The sequence below is a fragment of the Mixophyes fleayi genome, chromosome 12 (genome assembly GCF_038048845.1).
Source record: "Mixophyes fleayi isolate aMixFle1 chromosome 12, aMixFle1.hap1, whole genome shotgun sequence".
Lineage (NCBI taxonomy): Eukaryota > Metazoa > Chordata > Amphibia > Anura > Limnodynastidae > Mixophyes > Mixophyes fleayi.
The window spans coordinates 6,549,681-6,568,931 of NC_134413.1; the positions used below are offsets into that span (position 1 = coordinate 6,549,681).

A 19,251-nucleotide genomic window follows, 5' to 3' on the forward strand; every position below is an offset into this window, starting at 1 on the left:
AAACCTTACCCCTCCCAGAGTCCCGTAGGCATGCTAAGCACTCTGGGAGCTGTAGTTTCTGGTGCCAAGGCGTGATCATTTAGGGGGTCCCCTCGAATCTACCCGATTTACGCAAAGAAATACCTGCGGCCGACTTACCTCTTTGCCCAGGTTTTGGAAGCCGTACTGTTCACAGATTGAGATGAGCTTCTTCCTGTTCAAGTGCCCGTCTCGGGTGATACCAAGATCCTCACAGATGAGCTGAAGTTTCTCTTCCACCCAGTCCTGCTCTGGAGATAACACAGTCTGCGAAGCGTTGAGGTCGTCCGGGTTCCAGAACCGCAACTGGCCTGATGAGAAAATAAAACAGACTTCATCCGATTATGAAACCTCTCCCAAGACAGACACAGATGATATCTATAATATACAGATTTTATGGGGGTTTCCAGACATTGCACAGAGAAGCACAATATCTATCCAGCTCTACTGAATTGTCGCTGCCCACTACTTATACACAATCATGGGCGCATGGTGAAAATCAAAAGTCTGCTTAGACTACTTTTAGAAAAAGAATTATCTTCCTGAAAAATTTACTTAAACATAAAAATATATTGGGTAACTATGTTGTATTGTGGAGTAAAATTAAGGCGTTTTGTTTAGGAATTGGTGACAGCAATTTAACAGTCACACAGGTGGCGCTGGAAATCCCAACCATGTAAAACGGACACCCGTACAAGGCTAGACAAGTAACAGAATGTCCTTCATACTTATAAACACAATAAGCAGTGGCGTGGTCTGTTTGCTACCCAAAGAGTATAATTTTATGTTGCATTAAAGAACAAGAGCGTAAAAAAATCTTTAATATTGAAAGATACAGATCTGCAGAGAACGCCTGTTCTGTACACAACAAACAGCGATCCTTAAATTGTCCACAGGTCTCCACACAGGTGGAATGATCCATATCCCAGTACTCGGAGGTAACTATCTATGCTACTACAAGGAGATCCACAAAACATGCACTGCTGGTAAAGCCGTAGGACAAACATGACAGCTACTGGGCACAGATACCACAAATGAGAGTTGCTTGATTTGTTGTGGTCAAATATATTTTCTTACAGGCTGATCCAAGCAAACCCCAGCGCTTTAAATTTCGGCTGCCACGTTATAGAGTTTGATCCTTTATAATCTAGTAATTGGAGGCCTAGCCGTCTTATTAAACATAAATGGGCAAACACAACACAGGGTTATTAGAGCCGATAATTACGGCCAATTCTAATACATAAACAGTCTGTAAAGCGATCCTCTCAGACAGATCAGAGACCTGTTCCAGACAATTGTTTTTATATCCCGGCAACATTTGACACTCAGAAACAGAATGTATTTTAAAAGTTAATCTCATTACAGTATTTATGTTACAAACTAAGCAGTGCAGCATAGTAACAGAACGGTGCCCTCATTGTGTTATCCTAACAGATGTATATTGTGTTTACTGACCGCACACTTAGATTTATTCTTCAGCCACCTCTGCACAATGCCTCCGTGCCAACTATTAACCAACCTGTTCCTCTGTGCAACACGTCAATCATGAATTAAAAGCTACCAAATATATGGCCAGGTCCATCCACAATACTCCCTGTGCCAAGTGGGGGCACTGTTGTTATATTTCTCTATAGCAATTACTTTTTCTATTAAAGTTATGCAAGAATCAGCTATGCAGCCAGGCAACACAAAGGCAGACCGCAATACACAACACGATTTACATTCTGACCTCCACGTGTCACTCCTTCGTTCTTTCACTCCAACCCCTCCCCTTTAGACTGTAAGCTCCGACGAGCCAGGGTCCTCATTTCTCTTGTTGCCTCCCTCTCCCCTATTCACCACTTGCTTTCTACCCCTCCCTTGTCACCTTCGGTTGCCCTCGCCATCCCTTGTAATTCCCCTCTGTAATAGGACTTGATGTTATATTTTAGTACTACTAGCGTTTGCTACCGCAATTTTCAGTTCCACTTATGCTATGCAAATTTTTGTGAACTTTTCTGTATGTGACCTAGGTCTCCCTTGTCTGCACTACAGTCACGTACAGCACTGCGGAACCCTACAAATAACAGCTATTATTATTATTGATCATAATACCACCACTGATATTTCAAAGTGACTAACCATATGTTTCTTTTTTGCCCATTGTATTTAACTTAAACATTAGGATATGAATGCTTCAAAAATATACATAATTATAGGACTATACTTGGTTTCTACGTGCTAGCAAGTAGGTTTTGAGTAAAGGTACCATTGGTTAACTTCTCTTCCCCATGACCTCTCGTCTTATGGAGCTGTAACAAATCTCTCACAATACAACAACTTGGAGACGTGGCCTTGTGACGTTATTATGGGCGTGGCCAGGTCAGAGTGGACTTATTTCCATACAGAAGGTTATGTATGTGCCTTTATATGCAATGAGATTCAAACAAAGATGGAGGCAGGTACTTGCAGGTGATGCTCAGCACATTTATCAAAAAACAAAGCACAGTTGTCACCAACTGCAGAACAATTACAACAGAACTGACCCCTAGAATAACCTGCCTCAAACAAAACAAAAACCAAGTGCTTGTAAGTTCCTCTCTCGTCTATTGCGACATTGGCGTATATTTCCCTTCCCAATGAATGTCCTATTTGTACATTAGCGTTTCATGTTAACCCCTGCTTTACCTTCTGCTTCATATTCTTCTCCCTCCTCATCCTTCCAATGCTGGAAATAGAAACAAAAACGGTATATTAGTGACCAGAAGTCGCATCACAGATGTCATCATAGAGACATTACAGAGTGTGTAAAAATCCAATATCCCTAAATCCAATATTCCCTGTGGAGGCAGCCGGACAAGGCACAGAACACCTGTTCACTGTGTCAGCCTGACAGCACCATCAGTCAACTGCCCCCCACACATTACAGATTATATTAAACTACCCCCTCTTGCCCGTCACCTTGGTTACATCACTCGTATACTTTTTGCTGTTCCTATTCCCATAAAAAAAGGTCACGAGAGCAGCTTTTTTTTTACTATTTTATGGAGAGGTTATAAAAAGGTTATGGGTCAAAGTCGCACCAAAACATGGCTGCCAACGTGTCAGGGGCATAAAAGAGGAGTTTGGTGGTTGCTAGGGTGCTCGAATCACAGCTATTGTCCCACAGATTTGTATTGTGTGGCAGCTGTATTGGTGGGGGGTGGGAGGGTCACACCTATTACACCAAAGAGAGGGAGATTTGAGGGTCTTTGTGCCAGTGCAAACATGCTTTGCAGAGCTTAAAAGCAGATGGTCCGAGGTCTCCCCATCAGAGCCTCAAACTCGAGTCATTCCCTGACTCCATCACACACTAGAACAGCCGAGCTATTGCCGGAACTCTGCCATCTGCTCCAAGGAGGGGACTTTTGTTATTCGGCCAAGCAGGAGACCAATTTAAGGACTTATTGAGGCGTATAAGGAAGCCGACCGTTCTTCTGTCCCGGGTTAGGAAAAATCTCTTTTCCTCATCTAGAAAGCGTAATGACCTTCAGTTCAACATTACATTACGTCTTATCACAGTATCTAGAAGTGTAGGGCCTGTACACGCTGCCTGTTCAGCAACGGTATTGACAAATATCCTATTTATCCCCTAGGTCCAACGCACACTGAAACGCCTCGCGACCGGACAGAATTATGGTCTCATATTAAAAATATGCAAGGCTTTAGGTTGGTTAAATCATTAACAGATTTACTTTAACCACAGAGGTCCTAACACAATACTTGTAAGACAATGACAGAAGGTTAAATATCAGCTTAATCTAGGAGGAATGAAAACACAAACATAATGCAGACTTATTCATTGTCAATGTTTATTTGTAGCTATACAAACCTTAATGCAAGAATAAGTTTTCAGTATAAGAAAATTGCAGGATACTTAAATCTTAAAAGATTTTAATTGCTATACTGAAAATAATCCTGCAATTGTCTAAATTTCTATATAAAGTTTAGGCCCCTTTACAAATATTTACATCTTATTATACCCAATTCACTTATTTCTAGAGCAAAATATTTTTTATTTTTTTTTACGATTTATGGTGTTGCTCCTGGCTACCCCTAACCTGCGCCAGCCCTGTGCTCTTCAACAAATATCTGCACAGAATTACAAGTAAAGCTGGGTTCACACCTATGTAATCATACTTCAAATAATATTTCTGTAACAATTTTACCAACAGCTGAAAGTCCCGATGATCATGCAGCTTCCTGTGTAGGCACCTACACCATTTACCTTCAGATCTGTGATCTCTCATAACAATCGTGACTCTGTACACAGTACAGATATCTGCCTACGCTGCTGGTGGCGAGTGCGTGCACACTGCCACATTTGCCTAACATCATTCCTCGTGATTTTTAGGAAGTTTATAACGAAACATGATCTTGGGGACGTACAAACTAATGCAATGTCTGACCAAACGGTTGTTTATCGTGTGATCTGTATGATAATTGCATTAGTGTGTACAGAGAACTCACTCACATCAGTCTCTGCCCCATTGGAGCTTACAATCTATATCCCCTAACGTACACAGACAGACAGAGAGACTAAGGGCAATTTAACAGCAGCCAATTAACCTACCAGTATGGGCGTGGGAGGAAACCAGAGCACCCGGAGGAAACCCACGCAAACACGGGGAGAACATACAAACTCCACACAGATAAGGCCACGGTCGGGAATCGAACTCATGACCCCAGTGCTGTGAGGCAGAAGTGCTAACCACTGAGATGGGTCTCTAGTCTGTCCAGTCAAACAAGTGTAACATACAACAAGTGTTGTTGTATGTTACAAAGACCACAGCCATTGTCACTTCAGATAGACAAATGTACACATATCAATTCAAACATTCACTAGTGTCTATTATTTGTCGTTTTAAATATTAAATAGTATTGTTTAAATGGGGAGGTCATCACCGCTAAAGGAGGAATATTTTATCAATAATTAGCTTATTATTACAGAATGTGTTCTATTTGCAGTCCTGCCACTTTAAGGACGACTTGTGAAATAAAAACTCCGATCCAACATAAATTCCTTAAATAAAACCGCGAAGCAATTAAAGCCAGTTGACGGCCAGGATACGCGGCTGACTTCTCAGCAAGTTATTACTTACAGTCTCCCCCATGGGTGTAAGAATTCAGAATGACTACATAATGAATGTGTGCTGGGCCTGGCTGATTAAATAAGGTTGGGTGGGCTATTAATATTAAACAGGGGGGTCACCACCACATTCATTATGTAGTCAGCGGCTGCACGCCCGTAGGGAGCAGGATAACTACCAGCTTATGAAGGAATCTCATACGCGCTGCAGAGGACTGGTCGCGCTCGGAAGGCGCTTATCAATTCCATATTTAAAAACCTGACGGCTGACGAGGCTTAGCTCTGGGTAACTATTAAAAAGGAAGTGTCATACATTAAGATAGAGCACAAAATAAAACGGTGTAGGTTACACTATAACAACCATCCAATACCAACATCAAAACATTTCACTGGCTCCAGACTTGTACAAAAGGGAAACGTTTCCATCAGTTAATCAATATCTCAGGGAAAAAAAAAAATGTAACGCTTCCTAAATATGATTTATGGAAGTTACTTTATATACTGGAATCCTTATTTTTAAATACATATAAAACAGACACATTAGAACAATGACATCCAACAATAACCAATTAATGTCCTGGCTGCCTGGCTTCAAAACTCGATATTGAACACATGTAAGCTTCTTACATATTATAGTGAATGAATAGGCTGTATTGTCATCATATTTGCCAACTTTTCCTCGTTGGCTTCAGGGAGATCTCGGGGGAGGTGGGCGTGCGGGGCAGGGCTTGACTAATCGCATCATTTTTGCACCGCCCCCTAAACGATTGCCATAATTTTGGCCAATTGCTGAAGAGGGTGGGTCTAATATTATGTAATATTTACGTCATTAAGCCCCGCCCCCACCACTTATCTATTGAGGGGCGAGAATCGGGAGGTTGCCCTGCTTTCCCTGGAGCCCAGGAGGTCTCCCAGAAATGTGGGAATCTCCTGGACATTCCGGGAGAGTAGGCAACTATGCGTTAAAGAAAAGCAGCTAATGAATCTCTAGAGACTGAAGAGTCTTTTACATTTCTGTCTCCATTACTGAAGTCATGTTGTCTTACCTGTCAGTCTTTGATTAAATCTTGGTCTCCATGAAAATGGCCACCTCCATAGGCATCAATACATGGACATAGGACACAATTTCTGAACTGTGTCATCATGCCACAGGTGGCGAAGCCAACCACGTCTTGTAACGGGCTCAGCATCAGGGAGAATGCCAGACTCTTCAGGGAGATCACCCCTATTTCCCGGAATGTCAGGGAGACTCCCTGACATTCCGGGAGAGTTGGCAGGTATGATTGTCATTAACACAGGTTTAGCTTACAAAATATCTGCCTACACTATGCCTGGGACATAACTGCACTTAAGGGAATATTGACCATGTACAGGCAACTGTTATTGGGGTGTAGGTGGTGTGAGCCCTGGATTTTCTGTACAGTGGGAGGAGCCACCAACCTGTGTGGCCCTGTCCCCCCCCCCTTTTGTGGCTATGAAAGGTGCCCCAAGAAATTGTTGTATCAGGGCTCCAAGATTCCTCCAGGCAGCCCTGTTGGTCTATGGAGAAGTCATAGACCCCTTAATTACAAATAAAATTAATTCATTCAAATCAGTGTCTATGACAAATAAAAAACATTAAGAAAAAAAACAAAAAAACTGTTAACACACCTGGTGGCTACACACAGTGGAGGCAGCCATTTTGTTGGGCTGTACCATTATTCATCAAATGCAGCCCATCAATTTACTAGGTACCAGTGTCATCTATGAGGAGATTTCAGCCTTACCCTGATACTTCGGATATTAGGCTGCGTTCACAAAATGGTGGCACAAGAGGTGGATGCGCTAAACAGTGGATTTCCTGTCACCACATATAAATTGTACTAGTTTGCTTAAAACATCCGAAAAAGAGAAAAGAATCTGGAGCTTGGAGTTTAATACCACCAGAAAGTCTTGTAATTAGGTTTCCAATTCTCTGTTGGAGCGAAATTATTCTAGCCAACCAGGACGCTTGATGAATTCATATCCTCCCGATTAGCTTTTAGTGCCAATGTCATTATAAAGGGCTCTGTCAGACAAAAGGCCAAAAATAAATAACTTGCAGTGTAATCCTTTCCTTATTTTCTGATGCACCATATAATTATAAAATGTTAATTGATGGCGACAGGTTCCCTTAACGCTCGCTCACGTGTTAAATGCCTATTATAAAATGTTTGAGTCTCGGATCCGCATGGCTGGAAGTCAGAGGAAAGAACGCTGGCTTCTATCCACGCCTCGACTTCACAAAACCCACTTTGTGAGTATTAAAGAGAGCACAAATCCAACAGCACCTTAATGAGGATCCCTGGCTCCCTCCTGAAATATTAATGATGGCAGGCGAGAGACATTATGGAGCAGAGCCAATGGTGTTTGAAGTGGGAATCGCGGTTTAAAGTGGGTGTCATTCACAAAGAGCTTCTCTTCTTCCTACATTCCTGCAACAAAGCGATTTATAAGTTCTACTACTTCAAAGTCACCTTACATAAACATAATAACCGGTGTTAATTCCTGGCAGCGAGATCACACAAAGCACAACAGCGGTACTTTCGGTAACGAACTAGGCGTTATGTGGCGGAGATGCCGTTGCTACGTCTACAATGGAGAGGAAACTTTGTCCACTTCAAAGACACCACCACAAAAATAAGTCCTGACACCCCTGAGAGGGGGGAAGGGGCTGTGGGGGAATATCAAAAACTATTACTTTCTGTATCGGGAAGACGAGAAAATAACTTCAGTCAACGTTGTCAAACCTACAAACATTATTTCTATTCAAAGAGATTGTATTGTAAGGCCGATTAGGCCAAGCACCATGTAGTGGACTGCAAACCGTGATTGCTGGTACCAGTTGAGGGTATTGGGAGTAAGTGGTAGCATCAGAGGATTTAAATCCTGCAAACTAATCCTGCAAAGTGTGAATGGTGACTTTTGGGTGAAGGTTAGGGTTAGGGCCCTAAGCTACATGAGCACCGGGAAATCTCATCGTGTATGACTCGTGTCCGAGTTATGTCCAAAGTCATTGTGAGATCCTTGACTTTGCCTAGCAGTCTACCAGAGGTACGCCGAGCCAAGGACAGACCGTAGAGACCGCGAGAGAGGTCACCAAGAGACACACAGAGGCAGACTTCTGAGTGGGAGACTAGCAAGAGAAATGCAGAGCTACAGAGGTATTGAAGACATCTGCGGACATGCCAGGACCATTCACATGCCAAGCCCAAAGAAGTCAAGTCAACCCATTGAGTGAGTGAGACTGATACCTGAGAATAAAGGCCCAATGTCTAATAAAGGGAATAAGAGACTCTCAAAGTCAAGTTGGACCTGATGCTGAGAGGTCAGGAGAGCAGCTAAAAAGAGACAATGTAGAGAGTGTTACTATCTTAGACATGGAGTGTCAGCTCCTATGCATCATCTGTAAAACACAGTCAATTATTTATTTGCCATTACTAAGTGTATGATGGGGGTGTTCAGAAACAAGAGAGTCTGGGGTCCATTGTTAAACCTGTAATGTGAACTGTAGTTTTTGTCTTTATAAAGGGGTGACACAGGACCACTACTCCCCCAATCTGGCCTGTGGAAAGTCGGAGGAAGAGGTAGGAGTCCTTATAGCAGATACCTACCTCACATACACCTGTGAGAGGCTACAGTAAACAAAGTGTATAACAATTGTCACACAGTGACTTCATTTTAGAACTGTATGTCTGCAAACAATCTACAATGAGGATATAACAGCTTCCAGCCGTTATAAAACAGAATTACTGAATCAAACATCAGAAATTGGTGAAAAATGGAGTAACCCTAAACAATTAGACAGATATAAAACGAAAACCCCCGATTGTCAGGGTCAAACCCTGAGAGTTCCCACATATAGAAAGGGCTACTCAACCCAAGTAAGGACCACACACTTACGTGCTGCATGCAGGGATTGTCTTATTTTTGAGACAAGTCCAGTTGGAATTTTTAGTTTTGATGTGGACAAGAGCACAGGATGAACAGAGACAGGGGGAGACACCGATCAGGCTACAGCAGGTAAGTACCACTAATTCCACAGCGCTGTACAGAGAACTCACTCACATCAGTCACTGCCCCATTGGAGCTTACAATCTAAATCCCCTAACATACACACAGAGACACACACAGACCGAGAGAGACTAAGGGCAATTAAATAGCAGCCAATTAACCTACCAGTATGTTTTTGGAGTGTGGGAAGAAACCAGAGTACCCAGAGGAAACCCACACAAACACTTGGAGAACATACAAACTCCACACAGATAAGGCCATGGTCGGGAATCTAACTCATGACCCCAGTGCTGTGAGGCAGTAATAAGAAGACCAGGTCTCAGGATTACAGCAGTGTAAGAATAAGAGATCACTAATCCCGCTGACATATAACCGTTACCTTGCTGTCCTACCAGAAAACATTGAAGGTGAAATTCTTTACAAGGCGTCAAGACTTTACCCCACTATGGACGCCCCGGTGGCAAAACGTCAACAGCAACATTAGAAAGTTCCTGCACAAAACTGCAACAATTGGGAAGACTTCACTTGCACACAAGGGATTTATTTTGCTTTACTATATACTGAGACTGACAACATTCATGTTCGGATATGTCATCTATGTGTATTTTGGAATAGTAATCTACAATACTTTTACAGGAAACCCAAACAGCTTTAATTTAATTATTCCTCTAGCCAGTACTAAGCAAACCACTACATACACACAACAACAACAAAGGATACAGACTTCTACCAGTCTATTACAAAATAATTCTGCTACTATAATTGGGCAGCTTCTCTGTCACACTGAAAGATATAGGTGTTTAATAAGAAAATATTTAAAAATTTCCTCACCCCACTTTCTAAGAGACGATAAAATATTAATGAGTCAGGAACCAGATTAATGCACATGCCAGTTACCCATCAGCGAGGAGACGCACACGTAGCATAACATCAATGAGAGACATTAACTAACACATGTCAAAATGTAATTTAGTTCAGGAGTATTAAGGTTATTAAAAGCCTGGCACATCGTTAGAGAAATTGTCTGCATCTTACAAGCCTTCTGGTGATGAAAATTCCACATACGACGGCGTGAACTACAATCCGCGGACAAGGAGGCGAGGGAGAGAGAACGTAATTAAACATATTTTGAGCAGCAGCTGCGGGAGACACGAAATATAAATATTCAGCCTGATACACGAGATTCCGACTCTCAACTGAAGTGCGTCGCACCGGGAGAGGCCGCCAACCGGTATTCAGTATTCACATCCTGACATTTCCTTCTGCTCATTGTGAATTCTCCAAATCCCCCAAGATTGGCTTTTGTTTTTTTTTTTAGAGAGATGGGGGTCTCCTGGAAACTCATTTGTCTGTTTCGTTTTGTATTTTATATATTAATGTGTGCAGGTTACTATACTCTTAATATTTAAGCTATATTACTAATTCTAAGTATATGCGTAAAATGCAATTGTAAATAATTTTCTTTACCATTTTAAATTCCATTCTATTTTTTAAGCCGAGTCATCTTAACACAATGTTACTAGTACTTCTCGCTCATAGCTAAGGCATCTTTATATTAGTTGATACTTTGAACCAATCATTTTATTGGCCCGTAAAGCGGAGACGTATAAACATTCTGAGGGATTCATCACAATACACTAATAAATCTCCATCCAATTCATTCCCAACAACTGTCATTTATGATGAGAGAAGATACCAACAATAATTTTGGTTTCTTAAACGCATGGATGGAAATAACGAGAATAGGTGACCCGTCAATCTTACTGAGTACATGTCAGCCACCCAGATGCCCAGGAAGAAATATGTCCCCCTAAGTCATTACCTCGTCGCAGTCTCTGGAGACGACCTGCGATGACCTCATTCCTTCATCCTCGGGTTTAATTACGGTCTCTTCATCAAACTCTTCCAGGGAGTCCTGCAGCTCCGGCACAGACCGCCGTCCGTACCGCTTGCCATCCTTGATGTATTTAGGCTGGGCTTCAGGGGAGCAATCTAGTGTCAGAAATCAGAACACAGAAAAGGGATTTTAGTTCTGTTCACAGAGATCGATAAGGAGCAGCTCTGGCTTTGGGCGATAACAGAGTGTCTGTAACAGGAAAATGCAAGATAACGATGTAAAATCCCCCTCACCGAAGGTGGTTTAATTATAGGAAAAATACAAATTAGATATAAAACTTTCAGAAGGTGACCAAGTGATTACCCTCAATGGCTGGTCTAGGATCTGAACAAGTGAGTCTCTCTCTCGTTATTAATAAACACTTATAGCTTCCAGAACGTCAGCTTCTCTTGTGAATAGCGTTTCCTTAACATTATTGAAATGATTATCTATTAAAAGGTTTTATGTCACCAGCTATTCTACAATAGTTTAATTTACTAATAGACCATAGTCACCCTTGCCTATAATTGCAGTTCAGGACTGAAGCCATCTCTATGTACTGGTCCCACGTCTTGGTCACTACACTTATACAGCCTCAGACCAATGGCCCAACGTCCAGGGTCTACACACACCCCTGCCAGCCCTAATACAGACTATAAAATGTGCTATGTATTCTATGCGGGTACCTTACAATGGAAGCTATTCTATACACGGTTATAGTATAGTACAGTGTTGGCTAACCTGTGACACTCCAGGTGTTGTTAAACTACAAGTCCCAGCATGCTTTGCCAATATATAGCAGCTTATTGCTGGAAGGCTATGCTGGGACTTGTAGTTTCACAACACTTGGGAGTGCCACAGGTTAGCTAAGACTGGTATAGTACATCATCACTTATAGGGTCGGCAGCTTCATTCAGTGTAAAAGTAATAATCTAATCTTAAGTGATTAGATCATAAATCGAACAAGTTGGTAGACGCAGTCATCCAACTGCATTACATTCAATTTGGCCACTTAAGTGTTTGGCCAATTAGGTTTTAGATCAGGATCCGTAGGATTGGTCTGTGTGTGCCCAGGTTTACCATAAAGACCCCTTTTTAGAATAAGTGGGGAATTTAATTGGCCACGATGTGTCTACAAAACAGGATTTTCTCTCTTGCTCATTTACTCTCGCTTCACATGGACCATATTAGCCAGCAAGGTGCACCGCCGCACGTCACTGCTGATTTTACCTGCCCCTAAAGACTAAAAACTAAAGTTTAGAACCCAAGTGTGTCATATTATATTGTCAATAAGGTTCGGTTACAAAGTACAAATGCTCTCGTCATATCACGCACCTACTCTAGCACACGCCAACTGTTCTTGCGGTTAATGCATGGTTTGACAGGCCAAGGCAGAATGCAAAACTGTTGGGCAGATTGGGGGCGCTCCTTGCCTATTAGTCGTATTGCATTTTGTGAGATTATTCAAGTTAGCTGTGGGTGAAAGTGTATTTCCAGAGACTTTTCCCATTTTATGTGTGGGCGAACAGACTTTTCAACAAAAATACTTCAACACTCGGGCCGGTCGGATGTGTCGGATACCCAATCACATCCTTATACTTTTATTGGGACACATTTTGCAACCTCCTCGTGCAATTCTACAGGAAAGCGCATTTCAACCAATGCAAAAGAAAACTTCTAAAAACATAAGTGTGACTGATGTATTAGAGGCAGTATGTCCCACCACATTCCAATGTAGAAGAAATTAAAAGATAAACTTTGCAGTATTTTAGGAGAGAACAAAAAAATAAAAGGTATTCTAAATAGAAGGGTCCTAAAAAGGGGTATGTAGATTAGACGTCGGCAACAAAGACGTGGTGAGACAAAATATTGACAGACGGGGCAATTGCGCAAATAAAAAGTAAACAAAAGGGATACATTTTAGTTCTAAATTACATTTGTAAAATAAAGACAATTAGATATTCTCTAATACTAATTGGACAGAATACAAAAGAACTTTACAGAGAGGAGGAGGGGATATTACAAGGCAAACATTGCAACTGGACAGTCTGACATTCATCAACATAAAAGCAGAATGGACACTGCTGTAATTATAAAGCAGATATTCGCCTTGACCCAGAGCAAGGACACCAGCAACTAATTACTAGCTGTAGTTCCTCCATCATGAGACGGCCAGACCTGTCCTGACACACAATACACCAGACAGCCATAAAACCCAACACAGATGACTTCTGTCTTTATTCATCTAAATCCCAAAACCTACAGACGGGTGCTTACACTGTGTTCTACTTTATTAATGAAGACACGCTGCACATAAACAAAAAAAACAACACACAATTTGGTCATAGAGAGTGTGCAACAGTCACAAGGTGCTATTTACCAACAATGTTAATGTGCAGCAACCCTCAGAACCAAGCATTTGCTTGAATTGTCTAAATAGATCAATGTTAATTGCTAACTGGTAATCGTCAGCTGCATATTTGCACTGTATGGAAAATTATTCCTATTGACTCATTTTTTTTTTTTATAAAGAAAAACATTTTCGTAATGGTTCTATTGTTGTTGGTTATGAGGGACTTGAACTGGATCTCACATACATGGGGTGTACGAAAACAAGTTTCTGCATGGACAACGTGCTTCATAGCGTGTCCCAGCCGCCCATAACGGAATAATACGGTTGGTCTCATACTCCAGCCTAGTCGGGATTAGATTGGAACCTCAGCCCCTTAATCTTAGTATGGTTAATCTATAAATGCATATGTTCCAGTCACATTGACGAGCATTAGACTGACAACTAATTTCAGAAACTGTATGGACATCATGTTTAAGCAACCTTGACCCCCCCTTCCCTAGCTGCTTTGGTACAGCCCACACTGGCAATGCATGCTGGGATGGAATTCCGCAACAGTTTGGAGATACATACTCCATCAGCTTTAATGTGATTCTCTTGGATGAGAGTTTCGAATAAAGAACAAAAAAAAAAAAAACTATATCAAATCGATTTCATCATCTATATTTAATTATATTAATTTAGTTATTGGATAGATTGTCACTTATACAGGTGTTGATTTATTTTATTTTTATTAAAGAAGAACACAATCTGATTGTTGCATGATGGAATTGCAATGATACTAGATCCAGGAAGCATCCAATATAACAACAAATTGCGCCGACTTCCTCGGAACAAGTATCTGCCTACAAAACCATTGCTCCATCTCAAGGACATGTTCCCAATCCACACATGGACTTGAAAGCAACAGAGACAATATACTGTCCCAATAGGCTTAGTCTTTTATTATCTTATAAATAATTGTCCTGATTTTGGAGCGTACATGTATTCTTCTCGTATGAGCAAAACTTAATCCAAGCAGATCTGATTGGACATTATGGAAAACTTAGTTGGACAACGACTGCACCAGCATGACATCCATCCGCCACACAATATGAGGCCTAATGCAATGCAACTTCATAGAAGACTAAAATTTGTATAATCCAGCTATCCAGGGGTGCGTCACAGGTGCAAATGGATGTTTGTCAATCAGTCCTTCCTGCCAACGGAGAAAAAAAACTAATGACATTGTCACTCATTCGGTGTCTTAGGTTCCATCTAAAACGTGGGGCATAAGACCAACAACTATATTGGCCTAATGGTAATGCCAGCCCTGATTACAGCAACTATCTTACTTGCGCCACAGCACAAAGCATCTCACGCTTCAATGAGGTCATTGGTTCCTAGTGAAAGAATGGAGAACTCCCTCGTATATACATTGGTCCAGCCACAAAATAGCCGCCGTCACTATGGGTTAGGTTAAATTTGAGGCCTTAAAAAAAATGCGTTTTACAAAATGTGTCACAGTAACAAATGTGATATAAATGTACGTGGACCTTGCACGTTCTTAGACATTGCAGGCTTTCAAATTGCATTATATTTTTCCCATTAATTTATATTCCATCGTGTGGTTCAAGGACAAAAGAAATGTCTGGACGATAGGAAATTAATAAGATCCTGGATAAAAGGGAGAATAGCTGTAAAGAAAAAAAGGTTTAATTGTGATTTAAAAAAGACCAAAAGATGTCTTCAGCCATGACATGAATAGGAAGGCTGTGTGCGTCCTGCTTTGAGCTGAACACTTCAAAAACCTTCCTGCAGATGTATTCCTTTAATAGTGAGCTGTGAGCTTGAAGTGTATTATCTGGGGGCCCTTCAGATACATTATTTAATATCCAGTGCTGAGAACGGTTTTATTTGGTTGAGATACATTGTATCTATAAATTTGTCAGCAACGGGGGAGCAGGGAAGATCTCTGTGTGAGACACCAGCGTTTCCTTATCCAAATTCATAATGGCTGATGGGTATTAAGAGAGCAGCAAAACAAAGACACAGAACGGCTCTGCAAATCTGGAATTAATCATCTTTTATTGCAACTTTGCAGTGTGAATTTTACAGTCTGGATGTCTGTCTTTTGCAGATTTGCCAGTAGAAATATTAGAGTTTCGCTAGAGGCTTCTTTTTTTTTTTTTTCTATAATAAAAGTAAAAAAAGTCAATAAAACAGTCTTTAGAGATGAATCGCTAACCCCCAAGATCATATTATATACTGAATAAATAAATTGTCGAGTGTGATCCTAACACTGCAGTTGTGTTAACACATACAGAGCACTGCGATTTTGATCTTTTCCACAAATCAGCCCAAAGTTCACAATTTCTGATGCTTCAATTCAAGTGGTCATAATTCCCCAATCGAATGGGTTATACCTGTAATATACACTCCCTATCGATTGTTTGTTAGATACACTCTAGTACTGTGTATCTAACATTACCTGGAAACTTAGGATTCTCACTGTTTGGGAGTAAGCATGCCTGCACTCAATCTTTGGGCAATGGGGTTATTGAGCCTTTAATGTGAGATGGAAGAGAATAAAGAGGACTGTTTGCAAGAAACCAATACCACCCTTATTACAGATATTTTACATAGCACCGATGTATCCTGTAACATTGCACAAATTTAAATTCATTCAGAGAAGCTTGGGAGAAAAAAAAAGCCTCTAGGTACGGCCGAGCAAAAACACTAATTTGTAATTATAGGAAGCATGCAGCCTGGTACGAAATTAAATCTTACCCATTTTCAAGCTCCCCTCTCCCGCCCTCCCTACTTCAATCTCAGATCCCTCACAGCTACCAGGAGGTCGCAAGCTACAACCTTCACCCCTCAGCTTTGAATTAATCTCCCTCGTTTATTAGCGATGAACAAATTTAATCATGAATCCCAGCCCCGCCGTGCACAGATGCCAATAAAGACAGAAACCCAGGGTACGGAGACACTTTACTAAATAGCTGTAAATAAATATCTTCAAAGAACGGCTTGTTTTATAAACAGAACGTTAATTGTAACAATTCCAAGTCTGTAGCGAGGACAGGCTAGCGGGATACGGTCTATTATAGCTACTATCTCAATACAGCGCTGACAAGATCACATTCGTATGTATATATGTTTGTAACGTTCCTTACATCCTTTTCATAACAAGGAACATCAAAAATGTATTATAAATTGATTTGCTTGAGTCGCACTCTAGTACGAAGAAACATTGTTGCAGAACAAACATCTCCAATACAATGAACAAAGCAAAGGATTAAGGAACAATATGCGCATGCGCAACCTTATTGGCATGCGAAACATTCAATAGGGCATCACCCAAGACTCCTATAATCCGGAACTGCGGGAGGTAATAAGGTGGGGTGGGGGGGGTAAGCAGAGGCAGTTGTCGCCACTAGAACCGATCTTTGAAGAAGAAGATTCTGAGTGATGTGTTTGGTGAATATTTCAGCACTTGGAATAGAAGTTTAAAATTTCCCCAGAAGAAAACATATACTAGTACTAACGGAGATCCATCAGAGACTTCTGTTAATAGATAACATTAATGTATGGATATACACACTGGGACAATGGCATGATTGTTGAAGCACTGCTGTGTAAACTTTATTTATGGTCTATACACTTAAAAATATTTTAAAGTGGAACAGTCAATCCCCACGTCAAAAACTTTGGGATAAAAACAACATTTTGGAAGGTAGATCATACAGATTAACGAAAATCTCAACACTTCTGAAACATACGGACAGCATTTTCAATAGTTTGCTAACTTTCTAAATGAATAATACATTACAGTGTCACTTCTGCAGTGACATTATTCTGAAAAATAAGCCACTTTTAAAAAATATGCAATTCTACAGCTTTTCAGAGCAGAAGTTAGGTTGACAGGCTGTGCAAAAAAATATAAAACTATTAGTGTTAAAACTTCAGTTACATCAGGTTCTCTTCTACTTCTTTACAGCAGGGTAACCTTGTTAGGAAAGGGAGCGCTCCTCTTACTGAGCCAGTAGAGTGTGAGTTACAGGCTTGCAGACTTGCTCTACAGAAATGTATTGTGTGTTCTGCAGGCTTCACACCCAGGGATAGTAATATTACAAGAGCTTAAATGACTGCAATTTCAGCTTTTTGATCTGAATTAGATCCCGTCACTGTTCTAAATAAGTGGGAGGTGCTGTCACCTGTTGGTAACCAGTAAACTTTACTTTTTAACAGATGTGATGTGGAATAGATAGGGAAAGTGGAACAATGTATTTCATGCAAGAAAATTTTAATTTAGGGGAGGGTGATTTAAAACCCAGCATGAGTGTATCACGGAAAAAACAACAAGTTTGTTCATAGCAACAAGGTCACCCTAAAACTTACACTTGTCAGTACATGGCTTTATATATAAAAAAAAATAATAGTTATCTACTCCCAGTGTACAGACGGTATTTATACTGGGTCTACAATTTAGAGACGACAGCTGAAAAGGATTTGTACGTTTACACTGCCCGCCTTCAATATACCCTCTTGAGAAAGGCTGAATATCTGCTTTATTGCACTGTGACCCTTAATCATTTAGTGAGAACAACACCTGGCCCCTATTATATAAACCATTACCCCAGATGGGAAATTATTTAAGAATGAACTGGGTGAACCTTATTGGGAAACCACTGATTAGGTTTGTGTCTGAGAATAGCCCTAAGTCTTGTATCCACGGGCGAGCCTTTTGTATGATCGTACAGCTCTCCAATCAGCTGAAGGGTTTCTTCTTCCATCTATTCCCTTATAGTCTGTGTCTAAGTGGCCTCTTCACGTCAAGAGTCCAGGTATCTGCACTATAGGGATAAAGAGTATTGCTATTATAATGGATGTTGTAATTGTAATAACTATGCCTGCAAATCATCTGCACGAGTGATCGTGCCTTCCTTTCTTAGTGTAGAGGGCCTACAGGAAAGTCTCCCCTCAACTAGCAGAAACACATGGCAACATAAACACCAACACCACTGTTTTACTAACTCTTAGTGTTGCGTTCCCACAAACTTACCTAATTCTTATTCCAACACCTGTCCCCTCCCCCACGTTCTACCATCTTAATTTGCAGGTATCGATAGGATGTCAGAGAGGGCAGACATCGAAAAAGGTCATTAGGTGAGACTAGCAAAGTGAGGGACAATATCTTCGTCATTGAGTTTTTATGCAGCTGCTTCCTCTCTCTACAGTCTCTAGGATGGATTTTTACTGATCCTGTTATTTCTCCTGTCCCTTTCTCATCTGTAGTTTGTGAATTGTTTATTTTTTGCAAATTGCGCGGTACTGCGGATTCTGTGGCACCATAGAAATAAAATAAGAGAACAATGATGACAGCAAAAAACACCCACAACAGATAATAAACCAAGAGTGCTCCTTATAGGAGCAGAAACACAGGAAGCATAAGTGGAGTTCAAGCCGCTGCAGTGTTGCCATTAAGCAAACTAAGTCGCTCTCCTAGAGCAGGGGGGTAAATGTATCAAGCCGCATGTCAACAGTGGAGATGTTGCCTATAGGCAACCAATCAGATTCTAGTTATCATTTATTTAGTACATTCTACAAAATGACAGCTAGAATCTGATTGGTTGCTATAGGCAACATCTCCACTTTTCAAACCCGCAGCTTAGTAAATATACCCCTCTGACTCTGCCTTGGAGAAAAGAAATCCCTAAATAATGATAAATGCAGTGCAGATGGGACAATATAAAATGCAAAAACCTGATACTTCCTCCTATAACTACACCGACCTTCCCCTTGGTGTATTTACAGCAGACAAAGCTTAAATCCAGGCAATTAATTTCTGAGAACAAGACACAGGGTGACGCGTATTCTATACGT

At 40.9% G+C, this 19,251-nt stretch overlaps 1 protein-coding gene across 3 annotated transcripts in view; it reads right to left on the minus strand.

Moving 5' to 3' along the window:
- Positions 1-19,251, minus strand: part of NIN (ninein) — a 74,233-nt gene that overhangs the window by 36,663 nt on the left and 18,319 nt on the right. For all 3 annotated transcript variants that reach the window (XM_075192257.1, XM_075192258.1, XM_075192259.1), the window contains exons 4-6: positions 10,980-11,149; positions 2,686-2,725; positions 139-329 (exon numbers count right to left, since the gene is read on the minus strand). In XM_075192257.1, coding sequence (XP_075048358.1) covers positions 139-329; positions 2,686-2,725; positions 10,980-11,149 — 401 coding nt within the window. The remainder of the gene's footprint in view (positions 1-138; positions 330-2,685; positions 2,726-10,979; positions 11,150-19,251) is intronic.